Here is a 16,792-nt window from a genome sequence, read left to right as displayed (position 1 = left end):
AAGCTCTATTCTGTTTGTATTTTTATACCTCAGCCATCGTAACTAGTGTATCTATATTAACTTAGAGAGGTAAGGATTATTGTGGGTGATATATTTTATTGGACCAGTTCCATGGTTGGAATACACTAAGACCTAAGTTTTCAAATGCAATATATTCAAAAGTTGCATTTAAAAACTTGCCTAAGTTTATTCCAATCATACAGTTTCATAGATTTCATAGACATTGGGGCTGGAAGGCTCTCAAGATTGTTGGGTCTAGCCCTCTGCCTAAGGGGCAGGAAGTCAGCTAGGATCAAAGGATTCCAGCAAGATAGGCATCCAAATGTTTCTGTTCAGTTGATCCAGTAAAAGACATCATCCCAACAATCCTTGCCCTTTACATTTCCTGGATCATCACAGAATATCATTCCAACACTATATTACATTAGTACTTTTCTAGCAGGAATAATTTCCTCAAACAGCCAGCAGATGGAGTCAAAGCTTTTACAGAAGCCGTAAAATATACTCATTTTTTTGGACAAGCAAAGGGGAAAGGGCTCCTCTGCTCCTTTCTCATGAGATCTTAGTTTGTTCACTCTCTAAGTGAAGAAGCCTGTGTAGACTTTTTCAATAAACAGGACGGCGGTTGTGCACATTTTTTATACCATTGCGAGGCTTCTCCTTCTGTTGCCAGCCTATACTGTAAAAACATATCTTGCACATTTACATGGAGCTTGACAGGTAAATGCTTTGGGCAAGCTAAGTTTCCTAAGACAAAGCCACTCCCAGGAGTCAGAGGTGATGCTCCACCCAACTAGCAGTCTCGGAGGACTTCTGTCTCTTCCTCAGTACTTTCTAGGCACTGGAGTCATCATCACTAGGAGTGTGCTTATTAAACTTGCTAATACTCAGAAAGAATTGGGGCATTTCTCCATTCACATTCCTCTGAAGACATTTCCCCTCTGGGGAAGGGAACACTGAAAGCGGGGTTAACTAGAACACACCTCCCCAACACATACACAGGCCTGCAGCCTGTTCTTTCCAGCAGAGGCATGTTGCATATGGACCCCCAAGTACACCCAGCAGGCGAAGCCATAACTTGGCTCGTAACAAGGAGAACTACATCAAGTCTGATGTCTGGTCTGAAAAAAGAAAAGGAAATTGAGAGAGGATTTCATCCCTGCCTCTGAAGACATTACTTACCACTTACAGCCAAATTTCTCAAACACACACAAGCCTGGCTTGAAACCTGAATATTGACAATTAAAAAAAAAAGGTGAAGAGAGTAAATATTTCAGCAACCAGATAGGTCAGCTAAAGTAATTTAAATAAAACTGAAGCATTAGCAGACTACAAAATTTATTCAGAGTTTATTTGGCTTTTTTCAAAATCTGTTGGATAAATCCAGCATATAGAGGCATTAGTTCAATTTTCACCAGCACATATACCTGGTTAATCAGTGCTAATCAGAGCTGGCTGAAACTTGGAATTTATGTTTTATAGAAACCCCTGATGTTCTGAAAGCAGTTTTGCTTCTAATTTAGAATATAGTAAAGTATTTTTATATACTGAAAATTATCATTTCTGGAACAATGTAATTTTGAAACCTTAATCTGAAATTTTGATTCAGATTGTAAAATTATTTTGATTTTTTTGGTTTTTGAATGTTATTTTATGGCATTTTCCATTTTTATATCAAGTTTATATAATTTCAGGATGTCAGAAGAAATAGCACATTGTCTGACGTCATAATATGACATGATATAACCAATGAAACACTGTTTTCATTTTACTTTTTAAATCACTAAGGGCAGCTGCTACTTCATACTGATTTGCCTAGAAAAGAAGATAAGAGATTTCCAAGGGTGCTGACAGACATGCAGGACCCTGCTCTAACTCAGTGCTTTATATAAAGCACCATTAGTTAGATATCTCCCCAAACCAAATAGACATATGCCTGTTGGGTCACACTGAAACTAAGCCTGTTTGCAATGGAGTAGCTACCCATCTCCCCCAGCTCAGGCCCCGCCTCCCCCCAGCTCCAGTGCTGTCTGCAGAAAAAAGCGGGGGGAGAAGGGAAAGAAGTGAGTTGCAGGCTGGAGTTTGCCTTACGTGAGCTGGAGGGGGAGGGAACACCTGGGAGGAATCATGAAGCAAGGGGGCTTCAATCCACACACCCCCAGCTCAGGCCTGGCAAACCCCAGCCTGCAGTTCACTCCCCACTCCTTCCTGCAGATAGTTCTGAGGGCAGGACTGAGCTACATCAGCCCAGCCTTGATCACACCACAAATTAATCCTAGGGAACAGAAGTTCCCTAAGGCATTCCAAAGTGGAACACCTTCATCTGATCCCTCATTTGAAGAGGGTTAATATGTCATGCGACTGGCCACCTTTAAAGCACTCTGCAGCCATGCTTGTGTGTCACAGCATGGCTCTAGAGCACTTTCAGAGGGCTGATAGCGTGGCAAATTTAACTTATGTCTGTACCTCAAGTGTATCCTGTTTAAATTATATTATTATTGTGACATATCAGTAGTATTTAGTAGTACATGTTATTAAACAGTGTAAAGGTAAGATAAGAATTAAACAAAATCTATGAGGTAAAATTCTAAATTAAATTTTGAAATGCTCAAAGGGCGTTTTAATTTTTTTTCCAAAATGTAAATGTTCCAGAATATCTTCTGATTTGAAATATTTTTCACATTTAATAAAAAGTCACATTTTCAAAATGTTTCTATTCAAACTCAAATTCAAAGCATCTTTCATGAACTATTTTTGCTTTATAGTCAATTATTTCTGAGTAGGTTAGAGAACTCCAGTGTAGTTTGGCAAGCTGACAAGAAGCTAACATTTCATTCTTAATGTTTGTTTACATCAGATTTTTCAAAAGAACAGCACCAAAATGAACTGACATATTTCATTTTCTGTGCTTTTGCTTTGCTTTCCCCTGAAGGAAATGAACCTTATTTTGCTCTGAGAAGTAGATTTCTGTTTTCACCAATTTCATTAGTAATAACTAAAACTGTGGTAGCCAAGCTGGTATAGATGTCAAAGGGAAGATGGGATAGAAGGTAACACTTGTGGTGGCCAGTATGGGGCTCTCCAGTGTTGAGCCACCCACCTTACCGCACCCAACCAAAACCAAGCTTCAGATGCCTCCCCAAGGGCACCAACTTCTGGCAAACGACCTTCCTGGAGCACACCCACAGGCCTGGGGTAACCGCTGCCACCACCCAAGTTCCAGTCTCTGTTAGGACTCTATGCTGCTTGGGGTACACAGACCCTGTAGAGCTTGGGGTTGCTTAACCCCAGTAGGATATATCTGGGTGCTTCATATAGCCTGAAGCATTAACAGTAGCCTCCCTTAGTCAGATAAGCAAGGGAGCTAAAAGGCTTACCTAATCCCTCTCAAGCAGGTACAGCAAGGCTTGCTATAACAGATAGCTTTATTGATTGGAGAAGGTAGGTATGGAGAGGGGTACAGGTCAGTGATGTATGAAAAGAAAGAACCTTGAGCAAATAGAAGCAGCTTGGTAGCCTTTTGGTACACTTCTAGATAACATCATCTTAAGTTACTAGCTAAAATCCACGTGTTACTCACATTTACATCCAGAGTCCGACAGAGCTCTTTCTCTGGAGGCTGGATGGTTTGTTTGCTGTGTCCCAAAACATGTCTTCCCCCTTTTCTCATGGTCGGACTCTTATACACCTATTGTGACTTCATCACTAAGTTCCCACCAAAAGCAGCCCCATTGGCTGCTACCAGTGAGATAACTAGTCACATGACCTGCAGAAGCATGAACCCAAGACAATAGAGGGCCAGGTTCCCCCTCCCTTTAGGATTTTTAGAGCCCATCTAGTCATGCAGGCAGGTAACACATGGGGGGTTTGGGCTGTCTGCTTACCACAGTGAGGCAGACTGGGGCGTAGTTCCTCCACAATGCTAATGTCAAGGACAAGACTGACTTAGTAATTCCCCTATACTCCTCATATGCTTTCTGCGACCTATTTCAGTGCCCTATAGATAAAATCTGAGAAGTACCACTCATGTAAAGATTATGTGAGCAATATTAGAGATATGAAAATGACATCAAGGCCTTGCATAGATTTTTTGATTCTTTGAAGGCTTTCTAGTTATTTAAATTTATATTATTGCCATTGAGCTTCATTTTGTTTGACATCTGGGGGTGCCTCTACATGTGCATTAACAGGCTTTAGTTAATATGCATTAAATCTAGTACTATGAAATCTAGTACCTCCATGGTGAGGTACTAGGAAAATGCATATTGGCCTGTCTTAATGTGAATTAACTAAAAAGCATTATTTTAAGTGATGCTAAATGTACATTTACCTATTTAATGCACATTAAGAAAAAACCCGCATTTTTTAAGTGATGCTTTAATGTTCATTAAAGTAGGTTAATGTGCACTAAAGCACATTAAAGCACCCTGGGAGGAAGAACACTTGGGATCAGCGAGGAGCGGGTGAGTTGACCATTATCATCTAGGGGTATCTAAAGGAAAAAGGCACTTTCTTGCCAAGTTACCTGTTGAAAGGAAAATTGGTGATAGCATGCTCATTTTCACACGCTTTTACTGTCCTGTGTTCTTTTTCTGCACAACTGAAATTGGCAGGGGCAGGGCCAACCCCTTAGGTCACGTTTACACGTGCTCTAGAGATGGGGGTAGCGGGTGTTTTAATTAAAGCGGCCCCAAGAGCCGCTCTAATTAAAACAGCACAGCATCTCGTGTATCAGTGTCCCCACACTTCAAAATGGTGCCAGGGGTGCTTGAACAAACTTTATTTCAAGTGCCCCCTCCCCCCATTTTGAAGCATGGGGACAATGATATATGAGATGCGAGAGCATAGGTGACTGGTAGGGGGTACATGGGGGTGCACATGCCCCCCCTGATGGGGCCAGTGCCTCCCCAATGGCTGACACCAATGCTGTCAGTAGGGCTGGTGTTCCCCCTGATAGGGTCAGTGGCTTCTGCGGGTGAACCCCCTGACTCAGGAGGAACCAGTCACTTGTGTGCGGGAGGCTGCTGGAGCATAGTAATTACCATGCTCCAGCAGACTTGGTTAATTGAGCCTGCTCCAACATGCTGTAATTACAGCACACTGGAGCAGCCTCCCAGCATGTCTACAGGTACCCTTACAGCTTCATGGTCACCTAAAAAAATATGCATTCAGAGGACTGTGGATGATAGCAGCACCAAAGTTTCTGTGTTAATATTTCTCTGTGTTAATATGCATCGTTTCTGTGTTAATATTTCTCTCTCTAGGCTGAAAGTAGAAATTCCCTCTTTCAGGATGGATCCTTCAGGATTCCCTACTTCACCATGGATCCTGTGGGATCCTATATTCCTCAGGTTTCCATTACATTTTGCTCACTGCCGCTTCCCTATAAAACTGCTTCTACTGCAGGCATATTTTCTAGATGTTCTCCCTGCATTGTTCCTTACATGAAGCATGGAAGTGAAAACAAATATAAACTACTGGAGACTTTCTGCAACAGCTTGTGCTGTTGCATGCCCTGGCCTTAAAGATATTGGGACAATAGGAAGCATCACATACATAGGCATTTTTAACATAAGTTGGGGCTAAACCTATCTATAGGCTTCCACATTTTCAAGGAAGTGAAGAAGTACCACTGGGGTACCTTAATGATCTCTGTTCTCTCAAATGATCTATTCTGGGGCAAGTCGAGCTACATGGGCCACTCTGTCCTGTCTATGTTGCTTTGCTTTGTAAGCAGGCAGGAAGCAGGCAGAGAGAAAAGTAGAGTACAGCCTGATTCCTACAACAGGAACAAGAAATGCGCATGAAGTGGTTTTGGAAATTAAGGCAACTAGTTGTCTATACCTCTATGCTGGCTCCAATTAGGAGCAGCGGAGACAAAGTGCAGCACAGAAAGGCCATCACAGACACTGTACATGCTTCAGCAATGTTTTGCATGAGGGGGTAAAATGATATAGAGGAAACTCAGTCTTGAGCCCCAATTCTCAGGAGAGCTTTAGGAGTGTGCTAGACTGTTGACAGGACCAAACTAAGTAGTTTTTTTTTAAACTGGATGACCAGTAGGTGAGAGCTAAGTAGTGGGAGTAGCTCCTGGCATTAGTATAAATATACCCACAGAGTTTGCCTTATATCCATAGTTTACCTACATAGCATCCAACAGATGTGGAATTTGCTAACACGGAGAGAATGCTGCACAGGCTTGTCAGGACAAGATTAATTACATGAGCTTTACAGCTACAGTAATAAATGCCTTGTCTACAGAGAAGCCTGAACCAAAATCCTAGATATGAACACACAACACATACAGCAAACTCAGCTTCATAAGTGGCCTGCAGTTCTTGGAATGAGACTGTCCAGGTCTCTGGATGTGAGTGCACTTGAGCACTCCTACAGCTGAGCCCCATTTGTGTTTTCTTTTTGAAAGTAAAACCAATAAACAAAATCTATTTTTAGAAACATTTTTCACATCCCACTGTTTGGACCAAGAAGGTGTGCCAAGCAATCTATACAATCAGGACTTAGTTGAGATGATATCTTTTATTAGACCAACAAGATTTTTGCAAAAAAAAATCTTTAATTGCTTAGCACAACACTCCTTGGTCTATTAAAGAAATTAAAATAATTAAATTTTTTTTTTGACAAAAATCTTTTTGGTCTAATAAAAGATATCATCTCTGCTATAAGCCCTGATTGCTTTTTCCTCTAAACCAATATAGCTACAACCTGAATACCAATCAATCTATACTGCATTTGGCGAGTCTCTTCTGCTTTTGCTTTACACTATAAAGCCTGGTCAATCTAGTTACACTCAGTGTGAATAAGCTATGGTGTAACATACACAATTAAGGGAGCATCAGGACGTAGCTTGCTACTGTTGTTGCAGTTACACACCTTTCCCCATATTCTCTTCTTTACCTTTTCCACAGATGAAGACAGGAGAGAAATGAGTGTCCGCAGAAGGAACCCGTCACCAGTTCTCAGCATCGCTTCATGGTGATGGGAGTTGGCTGCCAGGTTGCTTAGAGCAGTACAACTGTAATACTGAAAAAATAGAGAAAGATTAGAGTTCCAACAGCTGTTTCTTCTGTGCAGATGCAGCCTGCTCTCACACACCATCTCTGTAGAAGGCTTTATAGATTTAACCCTTGTAGGCTATGCCAGCCTACTTGTTCAGTTGGTTTGCCACTCTGAAGTCTCTGCTGTTGGACTACGCTGCTACTGGTAGCTGTGATGGCTAAATGAAAGCTAATTTAGGTATGTCTACATGAACATAGCTTGGGAAGACATACTAAAAACCTGGTTACATTTCAGAGCAAGTTCTGAAGAGGTAAGCTTGAATGGGTAATACCTTATAGACTGGAAAGGAAGATAAACTGAGGTTATATCTGTACTGCAGGCACAGAAGTGACTGTGACTTGGCACAGAGAAACTCGAGCTAGCTATTCCACCTGCAGCAGCACAGAGTAAATAAGCCCACACTGAGCTCTGGTCATTTCAGGTCAACCGCTAACTCATTTAAAACTTACTCAGATATTATTATACTACACTGAAGCCTGCAAGGTAGACATTCCCTCTTGTCCCTGTGTGTTCACACATTACTACAGGGGACAGCATATATGGTAACTACCTGCAAATATTTGAAGGCTGCAAAAACTAGGACAGATTACATGAGATACCTGGAGATGTAATTACATGTAATGAGCTGAAATAGTGAGGGCATTTTAACATGAGTATTTAGGAAAGCTTGCAAGGCTGAAACAGTTTGCGAAAGGTAGTTGTGATATCCAACATATGGCACATAAGACTGGACAAAAAAACTAGAAAACATACCCTGAGAGACAGACCTGTGTTGCTAGTAGACAAACTGGATGAGCAAGCCAGTGCTATCTATCGTGTCTATTCTGATTGTTGTTTTTTCATCAGATTATTTCCTTTAGACAAGGGTGTAACTGTGTGTATATGTGCATAATCACAAAAGGGTTATATATGATCATGGGCACCAGTATTGCTTATCCTCTTTTCCCTTGCTGCTGAATTCAGCAGGGGAGGGTGGCAATGGAAGACAAACAGAAGCAGTGCTCATGCCCTGGGCTCTGAAGCTGTGTGAAATTGGGGGATGTGGTTAGACCCTGCACCAAACTGCTGGTGAGCTCAGAGTTCATGGCACACGTGGAGCTCTGGCAGAAGCTGTACTGAGATGCCAGTGAGATCAGAAACCTCTCTGAAAATGTAGTGCGTGAGAAAAGGAGGGAGTGACTCTGCCACTGCATTCCCTTTCGATACACCCCTGTTGGATGTTAATTTTGGGGGAAGAGTCTGTTTTGGACAGTGGATAGCACAGCAGGCCATAGTCTAAAACAGAAGTTCATAGGTATGACTGTAACACAATAAATGATTTAAATAATTATAATGTTATTATCATCACCATGTATAAAATGTATAACAACAGCAATAATGAATAGCTTCTTCTGGTGCAAAGGGTAATTCAAGAACACAGAGGCCATTCATTTTGCCCTAGACAGTAGAAAGGTAACTTCACAGCACCTCTGTGTGCACATGAGCACATGCATTATCCTATCAGAGCTGAACATCTGTTCACCATGTTGGGCGTATTTCACACAACTAGATTCATTGTGACAACAGCTCCTCTTGGTTCACTAAATTAAAAACAAAACAAAACAAAAGGTCTTATGTCCCTTATTTTTTCTATCCATCCCTGCCTGGATAAACCTCTAGTCATTATATTTTATTTCTGAATTCTAACAATTATGCAATATCCAGGGTGGCATACTTTGCTTTTATTACTTAAAAGCTGCAGTTTGCTTTAACTCTACCTGCACTTCTGCGTCAGGAGACTCTAACAACAAGGTAAGAACTGGGAGGGCTCCCTCCCTGCACAGGACTTGTTGGATCCATTCTGCAAGGCAAAAAAAGAGGACACATTTCAGTGTTGGGGAAGAAAGAACCCAGTGGATAAATTGCCTTCTCCCCCAACATAAAATCACATAGATATACTAGGACAGAAACTTTTTGAAGTAAAATGGATATGGCCAGCTGATGACCACTCAATAATTTAGATTCATCCAGACACATGCAGCAGTAGGAATGACTTGAGACTGACACTCCATAGAAGATAAAGTCTGCTCAGAAGCTGAAGGATCCCTTGTGAAGAATGGCAGTATAGAACCATTTTAGTCATAATGACAAATTAAAAATGCTCAGGAAGTGCCAAGCAAAGGGCAGGTTCACAGCTGTCTACAGCTTTAAAACCCCACCTTAAAAAATAAATAAATCTGGACTTTGTACAACAGTAGCAGTCTCACTATCCCACAGTACACAAAGGGACACAAAGGGACAGAGCAGCCCTGACAGTACTGTCCTGATAAATAGGATTTATTTCTACAGCATAATGTTTTTCTATGTTTTCTTATGAGAATTAATGAAAAATAACATGACATACAAAACCTGCTCCCAGTGAAGTCCATAGCAATAATCCATTAAGCTTGAATCAAATCTATTGAGCTTGTCTATGCTACCTCTGTGCCATGCCTAAGAGTGGACCCAATTTGTGTGTACCAAACCCTGGAAAAGGCACAATGCAGCCACCATAAAGCAGATACCAGTGAGCACACCTGAATCAGAGGAACAGTCTCAAACAGTGACATTGCCTCATTTCAGAGTTTGGTGTGCACTGAACAGGGGTGCATTGGCGGTGCATGATTCCCAGGGTCAGTACTGAGATGGCACAGTCAAGTCCATAATATTTGCCCTTATTTATATCCTGCAGCACCAGGTTTGGAACAGCAGAGTGTTTATTTATATGCTTTGGGAGTGTGGGGGAGACACTCTAATTAGAGCCTCTGGGGCGTCTCCACACTGAAAAATGGCTGCAGGGACACTAGAAAGAGCTTTAGTTAAAGTGCCTCTGCCACCAGTTTTTCAGCATGGGGATGCTGATACATGTGATGCTGGAGTATGGTAATTACCATGCTCCAACAGTCTTGATTAAATGTATGGTAATTACAGCATGTCAGAGCAGCCTCGCTGTATAGGTATAAGTGTCCTAAGATAGTGAGTAAAAGTTGTAGCAGAGGTTGCCCTTGTTAGGTCACTGTGGATGTGTCTACATGAGAAGCTTCACTGTGCAGTAGCATAGTTTACTGCTCATGCTCAGTAAGTATTCATGTCTACACATGTACAGGTTTACTGTACAGCAAACTTCAGTAATCGCAAGTAAATTTGCTACCTGCTAATGCAAGTAGCAAATGTACTTATGATGAGTTGCTGCATGGTAGCACTTGTGTAAACTCCTGACTGGGAGCAAATCTGCTTCTGGTCAGCTAGCTAGCAGAGGGCGGGAGATTGCTTTCTGCCCCTGGGAACTGCCTGCTGCAGGGGTGGACTCCACCACCAGAGCCCAGGTGAGGATTATGTCCCCCTGGCCTGGCAGCAGGGAGCTCCAAGCCCCCACTCTGAGATTACAATTGGGGAGCAGGGGCTGGGAGATCCTTATCCCCCAGTGCCAGCTCCATGGTCATGGGTTGGCCCTGGGAGATAAGGATCTTCCAGCGCTGGCCCTACAACTCAGCGCTGGGAGATAAGGCTGTCTCAGCACTGGTCCCACAACCATGGAGCTGGCAGTGGGAGATCCCTGGTGGTGGTGGCTGGGGACCCTGTTCCCTGCCCAGCTTGGTGATCATGAAGCTGGGTGAGAACAGCCTCTCCAGCCCCCACCTCACAATCATGGAGCAGGGGCTGGGAACTGTCCTGGTCAGCTGTAGGTCCCAGGCCTATGTCCCAGTTGGACAATCAAGACACAGGACTTGGAAAGGGCTGCATGGGTAGGGCAGGTCCCAGCCCCCTGCACCATCCACCAGTGGGGCAACTAGTAGCACGCTCCCAGATGGACAGGGAATCCCCCGGCTGGGGGCTCGCTGCTAACTGCCCCATTAGCAGATCAGGGCAGGAGGCTGGGTCCTGCCCCTCCCCCTCAGCTCTTTCTATGTCTCCTGCCTTTATTGAGGAGCCAGGGCTTCCTGCTACCGGGGCAAGGGTACATGGTCCCCCCTCCAGCAGCAGGCAGCCCCCAGGGGCAGGGAGCAATGTCCCAGCCCTGGCCAGGAGACAACCATCTCCAGGTCCAGTGCTCCCTGCCAGCCCCTGGGCTAACACCGAGGTGGAGCCTAGAGTTCCCCTTGGTGGTGGCAGGGGCCCAATGCAGGGCCCCAGGAAGCAGGAGCAGTTTGCTGCCATTAGTAACAAATCTGCTCCCACTTCCCTGCATGTGTAGATGCCTGCCTCCCTAGTAAACTGCTCCTGGATCTAATGCACATGTAGATGCATCCAGTCTATTTTAAAGAGTGAATCTATTCAAAAATCCATCAACACAAAAGGAGAAAAGCTAATATCTGAAAATTCTGTCAGTCACCTGAGTGGTGATTTGTTAGGTTGCAATGTAGCTTAACTGGGTTTGAAAAATCGAGGCTTGCTATCAGAAGTGTAACAATGCAGCCAGTAAGGTGTCCAGATGAGCCTGCGTGTGCTTCTTGCAGCATCTCAAACCGCTTTGTGTGGGAATTGGGGCAGCTACGACACATGGCAGCTTTTGGTTGCCAGTGTGCGTGCAGCTGTGGTGTCAGACTTTTTTTTTAGGTAAGCACTTTATAGATGAACCATTAACTTGAAAGTACCTGATTGTGTGAGGTTAAGAATAGCTCCAACTGCATTTTGTTGGACCCTAGGATCATAGGAGTTGGCCAGCACCAGTAAAGGTATGACACCTCCTGCTGAAGTTATGGCCTCTCGGTTGGACTCTGATGGGGGAGAAAACAAGGTAAGAGAGAAGTAAGATGCTCTTTTTCAGTATAGCTCCCTCTGACTCTAATAAGGCCTGAAAAGGAAACTAGAAAGTAGCTTTATCTGTTGGCTATTTTACTGAAGTTTTACTGGATGTCACAATCATTTGCATGCTCAGAGTGAACCCACTTAAAAAAATTACAAGCACAAAAGGAAACTAATTTCTGGAAATTTGAAATAGTCATGAATCATATATGATTCAATGATAGTGAATGTCTGACAATTGACATGCACACTCCTCCTGTACTGGTAAGAGTAAAGTATCATGCTATATGGAGGTAACTTTCCCTAAACTAACCATAAGGTTTCAAATTTACCTTAGGCTCTAGATGTGTCCTAGCAAGATACTTGTAATCCATTTGTAAGTAACATATCCATAAACAAATATATAATTGGAAAAAGGGTTTAATTAATTTAGCAAAGTCAATCTGGTGGGCAAAAATCTGTCCTTAATTGTATCTTTGTCACTCTACTGAAGTCCTTTGAGATGGCATGGAATTTGAGGACGGAATTTCACTGATACACATGGGGGAGCTGCGACCCACTCCCTGCGTCTCCCGGATGGGGCATGGCTCCATCCTGCACCCCACCTTGTCCTGGCTGTGCAGGGTCTGGCGGGGCAGCCATGGGGGTCCCAGGGGCTCCGTCTCTTTTGGCCTGGTGGCACAGCTGAGGCTGCTCTGCTCTGTTCCCCCAGCTCTGGCCACCCCTGGGTGGTATGGGACTGGGGCTGGGGCCAGGGCCAATGTGGGGAGGGAGCCAGGGCTGGGCTAGGGGGTGGCAGATTTGCTGGCACCAGTGCCAGGCCTGGAGGAAGCGGTGGCCCTGATCCCTGGCCTGGCTTGGCTCTGCTCCCTCCTGATCCCTGGCGGGATCATCCCCATCCCCATCCCCATCCCCATTCTCTCTCCCTCTTCCTCCGCCCCTCCACCCACAGTCTTTCCCACTGGGGGGGGCATGTGCACATATGCGCACACACGCTCAGCCCCCACCCCCAAATTTTTCTCCCTCCATGTATGCACATGATTAAAAGTATCAAGGTCCTTCATTAGATGGTGTTTCCCAGCACTTCAGTTTACTAATCTGTAAAACAAGTATTGATCTATTCGGAGCACTGTAAGATTTTAACAAGTCCAGGGTCCATTGGGACTATGATAAAAAGCACTATTCTTATTGATTTATAACACTGTACTTTGTGGTCTGGTTCTTCTTGTTCATCACTAAATATTTTGAACCATGCGCAGTCAGCTTTTTTGGATGTGTCTATATGAGATATTTACTGTAGAGATGCCTAATTAGCTCCTCAGTAAATGTTTCAGCAACTACACATGTGACCCTATTAGGCCTCTGTAAACTAATAAACTGTGCCACAGATTAGTACTTGTAAATACAAGTCATATTCTGCAGTAGAGTTTTTTAGTGTGCAGTAATGCACATGTAGGGCGCGTCCAGATGAGCCTGCATGTGCTTCTTGCAGCATCTCAAACCCCTTTGAGATGCTGCGAGAGGCATGTACGGGAATTGGAAAAGGTTCCCTCCGCTGCAAGTTTGCAGTGCAGGGGAAAAATTAGACCCCTGGATATCCAGGGATCAAAAAAAATGGAACGAATAAAAGTGGGGCAGGCAACCACCGATCTCTGTGGTTGGCCAGAACCTCTCTGTGGTTTGCCCTCACTCTGGTGCTGAAGCAGGCAGTGTGCCAGCAGCAGGGCTCCAGTGCTGGTAAGTAAGGGATTAGGGGGGCTGGAGGAGAGGGAAGGGGACCATGGGGGGGACCCCTGCTAGCCCCACCTGCTCCCCCAGCTCCCCATCGCTTCCCCACCAGACCCCATCCCCTGCCTGCCCCCGAATCCCTTCCGTGCCCAGCCCCAGCCCCCGCCTGCCCCCCAAGCCTCCCAATCCCTGCCCTGCTTGGCCCCATCCCCCACCTGCTTCCCCGATCCCTGCCCCACCACCCCAACATCCCCACAATTAAAAAACCCCCAAAAGCTCCTCTGGCATTTACCGGCAGTTCTAGCTGCCTGTTGGGGTCACTGAGGTTCCCCCACACAGAGGGGTGGGGTGATAGCCCCAGCAGCCCCAGCCCAGGCCCTGTGCTGCCCAGGGCAGCTGTCAGGAGGCCCCAGAGCCCCCACAGTCCCTGCTTCTATGGTGAGTAGAGACTTTTTTTTTAAAGTGCTGGAGCCTGGGGTTGGGGTGGGGGCAGCCATCATGGGGCTGGGGGTGCAAGTGGAGGATGGGACTGGGCAGGGTAGCCATTGGGCAGTCTGGGGGGTAGGGCTGGGTGGGGCAGCCACTGGGGGGGCTGCAGGAACCGGCAGGGGATGGGGCCAGGTGGGGCAGCAATCGTGGGGCTGGGATGGGGCACATGGGTCCTGCAGGGGGGAGTGGCCCCTGTTGCAGGGGGCTGTTACCCCTGGTGGGAGGCTGTAGCCATCCAAATTGCTTTATCACTGCTAACACTAAATTGCTAGACATCCAAATTGCTTTAACACTGTAGATATATCAATAAAACATGTCCAACTGATCACTGTCTCTCACTCTCTCTCTATATATATATATAGCGGTCTTTTGTTTTAATTGTGGAGGAACATGGATTTTAGGGTACTTTACAGAGTGACTTTGGGATTTTTTTTATCAGGGATTTTTCAGTTTTCCAATAGGGAACACCAGAATTCTTGCTAGGGAGGCCAGTGGCAGGACTCTGCATGCTCAGAGCTGGCACCTTGGACCCAGCTGGAGGTGGCTGATCTCCTGGCCAGGAGGACATGCTTTGACAGTTCAAAGCAGGCCACCACACCCAGAACATCTTCTGGGCGATAGTTGCCCAGATGGCCGGGCAGGGGGGGATGCATGGCAATAGTGCCGTACAAAGGCAAACCTTGCAGCCCCAGCCCACTGGCAGCTGGTCCAGAGGGGCAGATGCCTCTACTGGCTGGGCAGTCCCCATTCCGGTCTGGCAGGTGCACAGCAGGTCACAGCCAGGCAGCAGCCCCCCCTGCCCCTCCAGACAGCTGCAGTGGGTACAGGGTGCAGGGAACTCTCAGAGCTGCTGCAGCAGTCCAGCTGGCACAAGGGGTAGTGTCCCCAGGTACCAAGTGGCTGGGCCTCAGAAGCTCCTGAGAGTGAGAAGCCCTGAGCTACTGGCCAGGGCAGCTTTTTATACTACTGGGGACACTACTGGTGCTGACCCTGGGCTCTAGCTCCCCCTGGCTGGAGATCCAGGAGGAGCTAGGCAGGGTTATTTTGCCCCAAGTGGGGCTGCTGATATTCTAAGACTAATGCCTATCATACTGACCAATGCTATCTTACTGCTTTTGCATTTCTTCATCTGCCTGTTGGATCTTCTCCTATGTTTAGATTGTAAGGTCTTTGGAGTAGGGACTATCTTCTTGTTCTGTATCTGTACAATGCTTATCACAAAAAGGTGTTGGTTCATGATTAGGGACCCTGGGTTGTACCACAGTATAAAGAATAAACAACAATATCCCATGGTGCAATGTGATTAGATACATTGACTGTTTAGAAATGCATGGCAAAAAGTGAACACTGAAGAAGAGATAAGAACATTAGAACAAAAGCTGTTCTTTGTATTGTTTTCTAGCATTTTGGCCTGGGGTAGAATAGAGAAAGAGCTGGTTGTTTTGTGTGAGTGCATATTTCACATATTAAAAAAACTGCTTGCTTTGTAAAGAAATTTCATAAAAAGAAAAAATTCTTATTCATTATATATGTACAGAGAAACTGGAGCCATACAGCAGACAGAAGGAAACCTTTCAGAGGTGCAATTTTGAAAAGTATCTAGTGCTGGTATAATCACCCCTCATTTGAAGTTGGTGGACAGTTCAATTGGAGCAGTTAGCCCAATGCAGAATGGCTCTGAAAACCTTATTCTTAATGTTCTTTTTGATTCTCAAGATATTTCATACAGAACAAGGCCAAATCTTGCATCTTTTACTCAGGCAAAATTCCAGCTCAAATCCATTTGTGTCTCTTTTGAACAGGGATTACACAACTTAGGGGGTTCAAAGGATACTTAAAGTCAAAAAGCATGTTGGGAGCTATCTAGCATAGATGACTGTCTCTTGTTGCCAATGTCCTGAGCAATTCTGTGCTCCACCCCCAACATTTTGAGACTCCTTGTTTATAGTTGCCTGCCATGTTATGCTACCATTTTTGAGGACCCTCTGCTGAAGAGTTCAAATTCAAAGATTTGGTATCTTCCAAGACAGATGTCTCTCCATGACTGATAACCTTGAAAACCTTCTGAAACAGGTCATTCCAAATGTGGCTGTAGAAGGTATTTCAGTGCACTCATTCTCTTGGAATGAACTGACTTTTATCTCTCTTTCTTCTTAATGGGTTTGCCTTCTGCTTATGTTCCTGGAGACTTTTACAGTACCATCTGCAGGCATACTGCCTGATAGCTTCATTGCGTTCACGGGTTTGGAAAAACTTATGGCCATCTGAGTAAAAGGAATGATTGTTCTTGAATTTAACCTCCCCAGATTTAGAATTTAGCCATGTTGTTTAGAATTTTGAAGTGATACTCTAAGACGTTGGCTTTGCTTCCATGATAGCTTTATTACATCATTGTAGACCACAAATATCTAATATTAAAGGTATGTTTCAAAGGGAAAAGACCTATATACATTCTCTTAAATAAAACATAAAGGAAGTACTGGATATCTGTGACCTAAAATTAGATGAAATGCTATTGAATTATTGAATTATTATCTGTGATCTAAAATTAAATTAAATGTTATAAGCATTGAATTATTGTACCAACAACACTATACTGCTGTTAGTGGTACAATCGCAGCACTTTCCAAGGAGGTGATGTAGATAAGAAAGTGACCTAGGCTCCTGTAGGCCTGTTCATTTGCCTGCAATAATAGACAAGGCTTTGAATTACATTTTAAAGGAAAGAATGATT

General features: G+C 44.5%; 1 protein-coding gene across 5 annotated transcripts in view; it reads right to left on the bottom strand.

The window, feature by feature from the left end:
• Positions 1-16,792, bottom strand: part of LOC149873168 (uncharacterized) — a 70,887-nt gene that overhangs the window by 36,154 nt on the left and 17,941 nt on the right. For 4 of the 5 annotated variants that reach the window (XR_016441443.1, XM_090040032.1, XM_090040041.1 and 1 more), the window contains exons 5-8: positions 11,691-11,813; positions 8,835-8,917; positions 6,916-7,041; positions 1,183-1,228 (exon numbers count right to left, since the gene is read on the bottom strand). Coding sequence is in view for 4 of the 5 variants with exons in the window: in XM_090040032.1 (XP_089896158.1) it covers positions 1,183-1,228; positions 6,916-7,041; positions 8,835-8,917; positions 11,691-11,813 (378 nt within the window). In the remaining variant the exon portion in view is untranslated. The remainder of the gene's footprint in view (positions 1-1,182; positions 1,229-6,915; positions 7,042-8,834; positions 8,918-11,690; positions 11,814-16,792) is intronic. The other variant, XM_090040057.1, reaches the window with a different exon arrangement.

This window comes from Crocodylus siamensis, chromosome 1 (assembly GCF_052110815.1).
Source record: "Crocodylus siamensis isolate JL-2025a chromosome 1, ASM5211081v1, whole genome shotgun sequence".
NCBI classification, from domain to species: domain Eukaryota; kingdom Metazoa; phylum Chordata; order Crocodylia; family Crocodylidae; genus Crocodylus; species Crocodylus siamensis.
The sequence above is the reverse complement of the archived record's forward strand: the minus strand, read 5'-3'. Positions and strand labels throughout refer to the sequence as shown.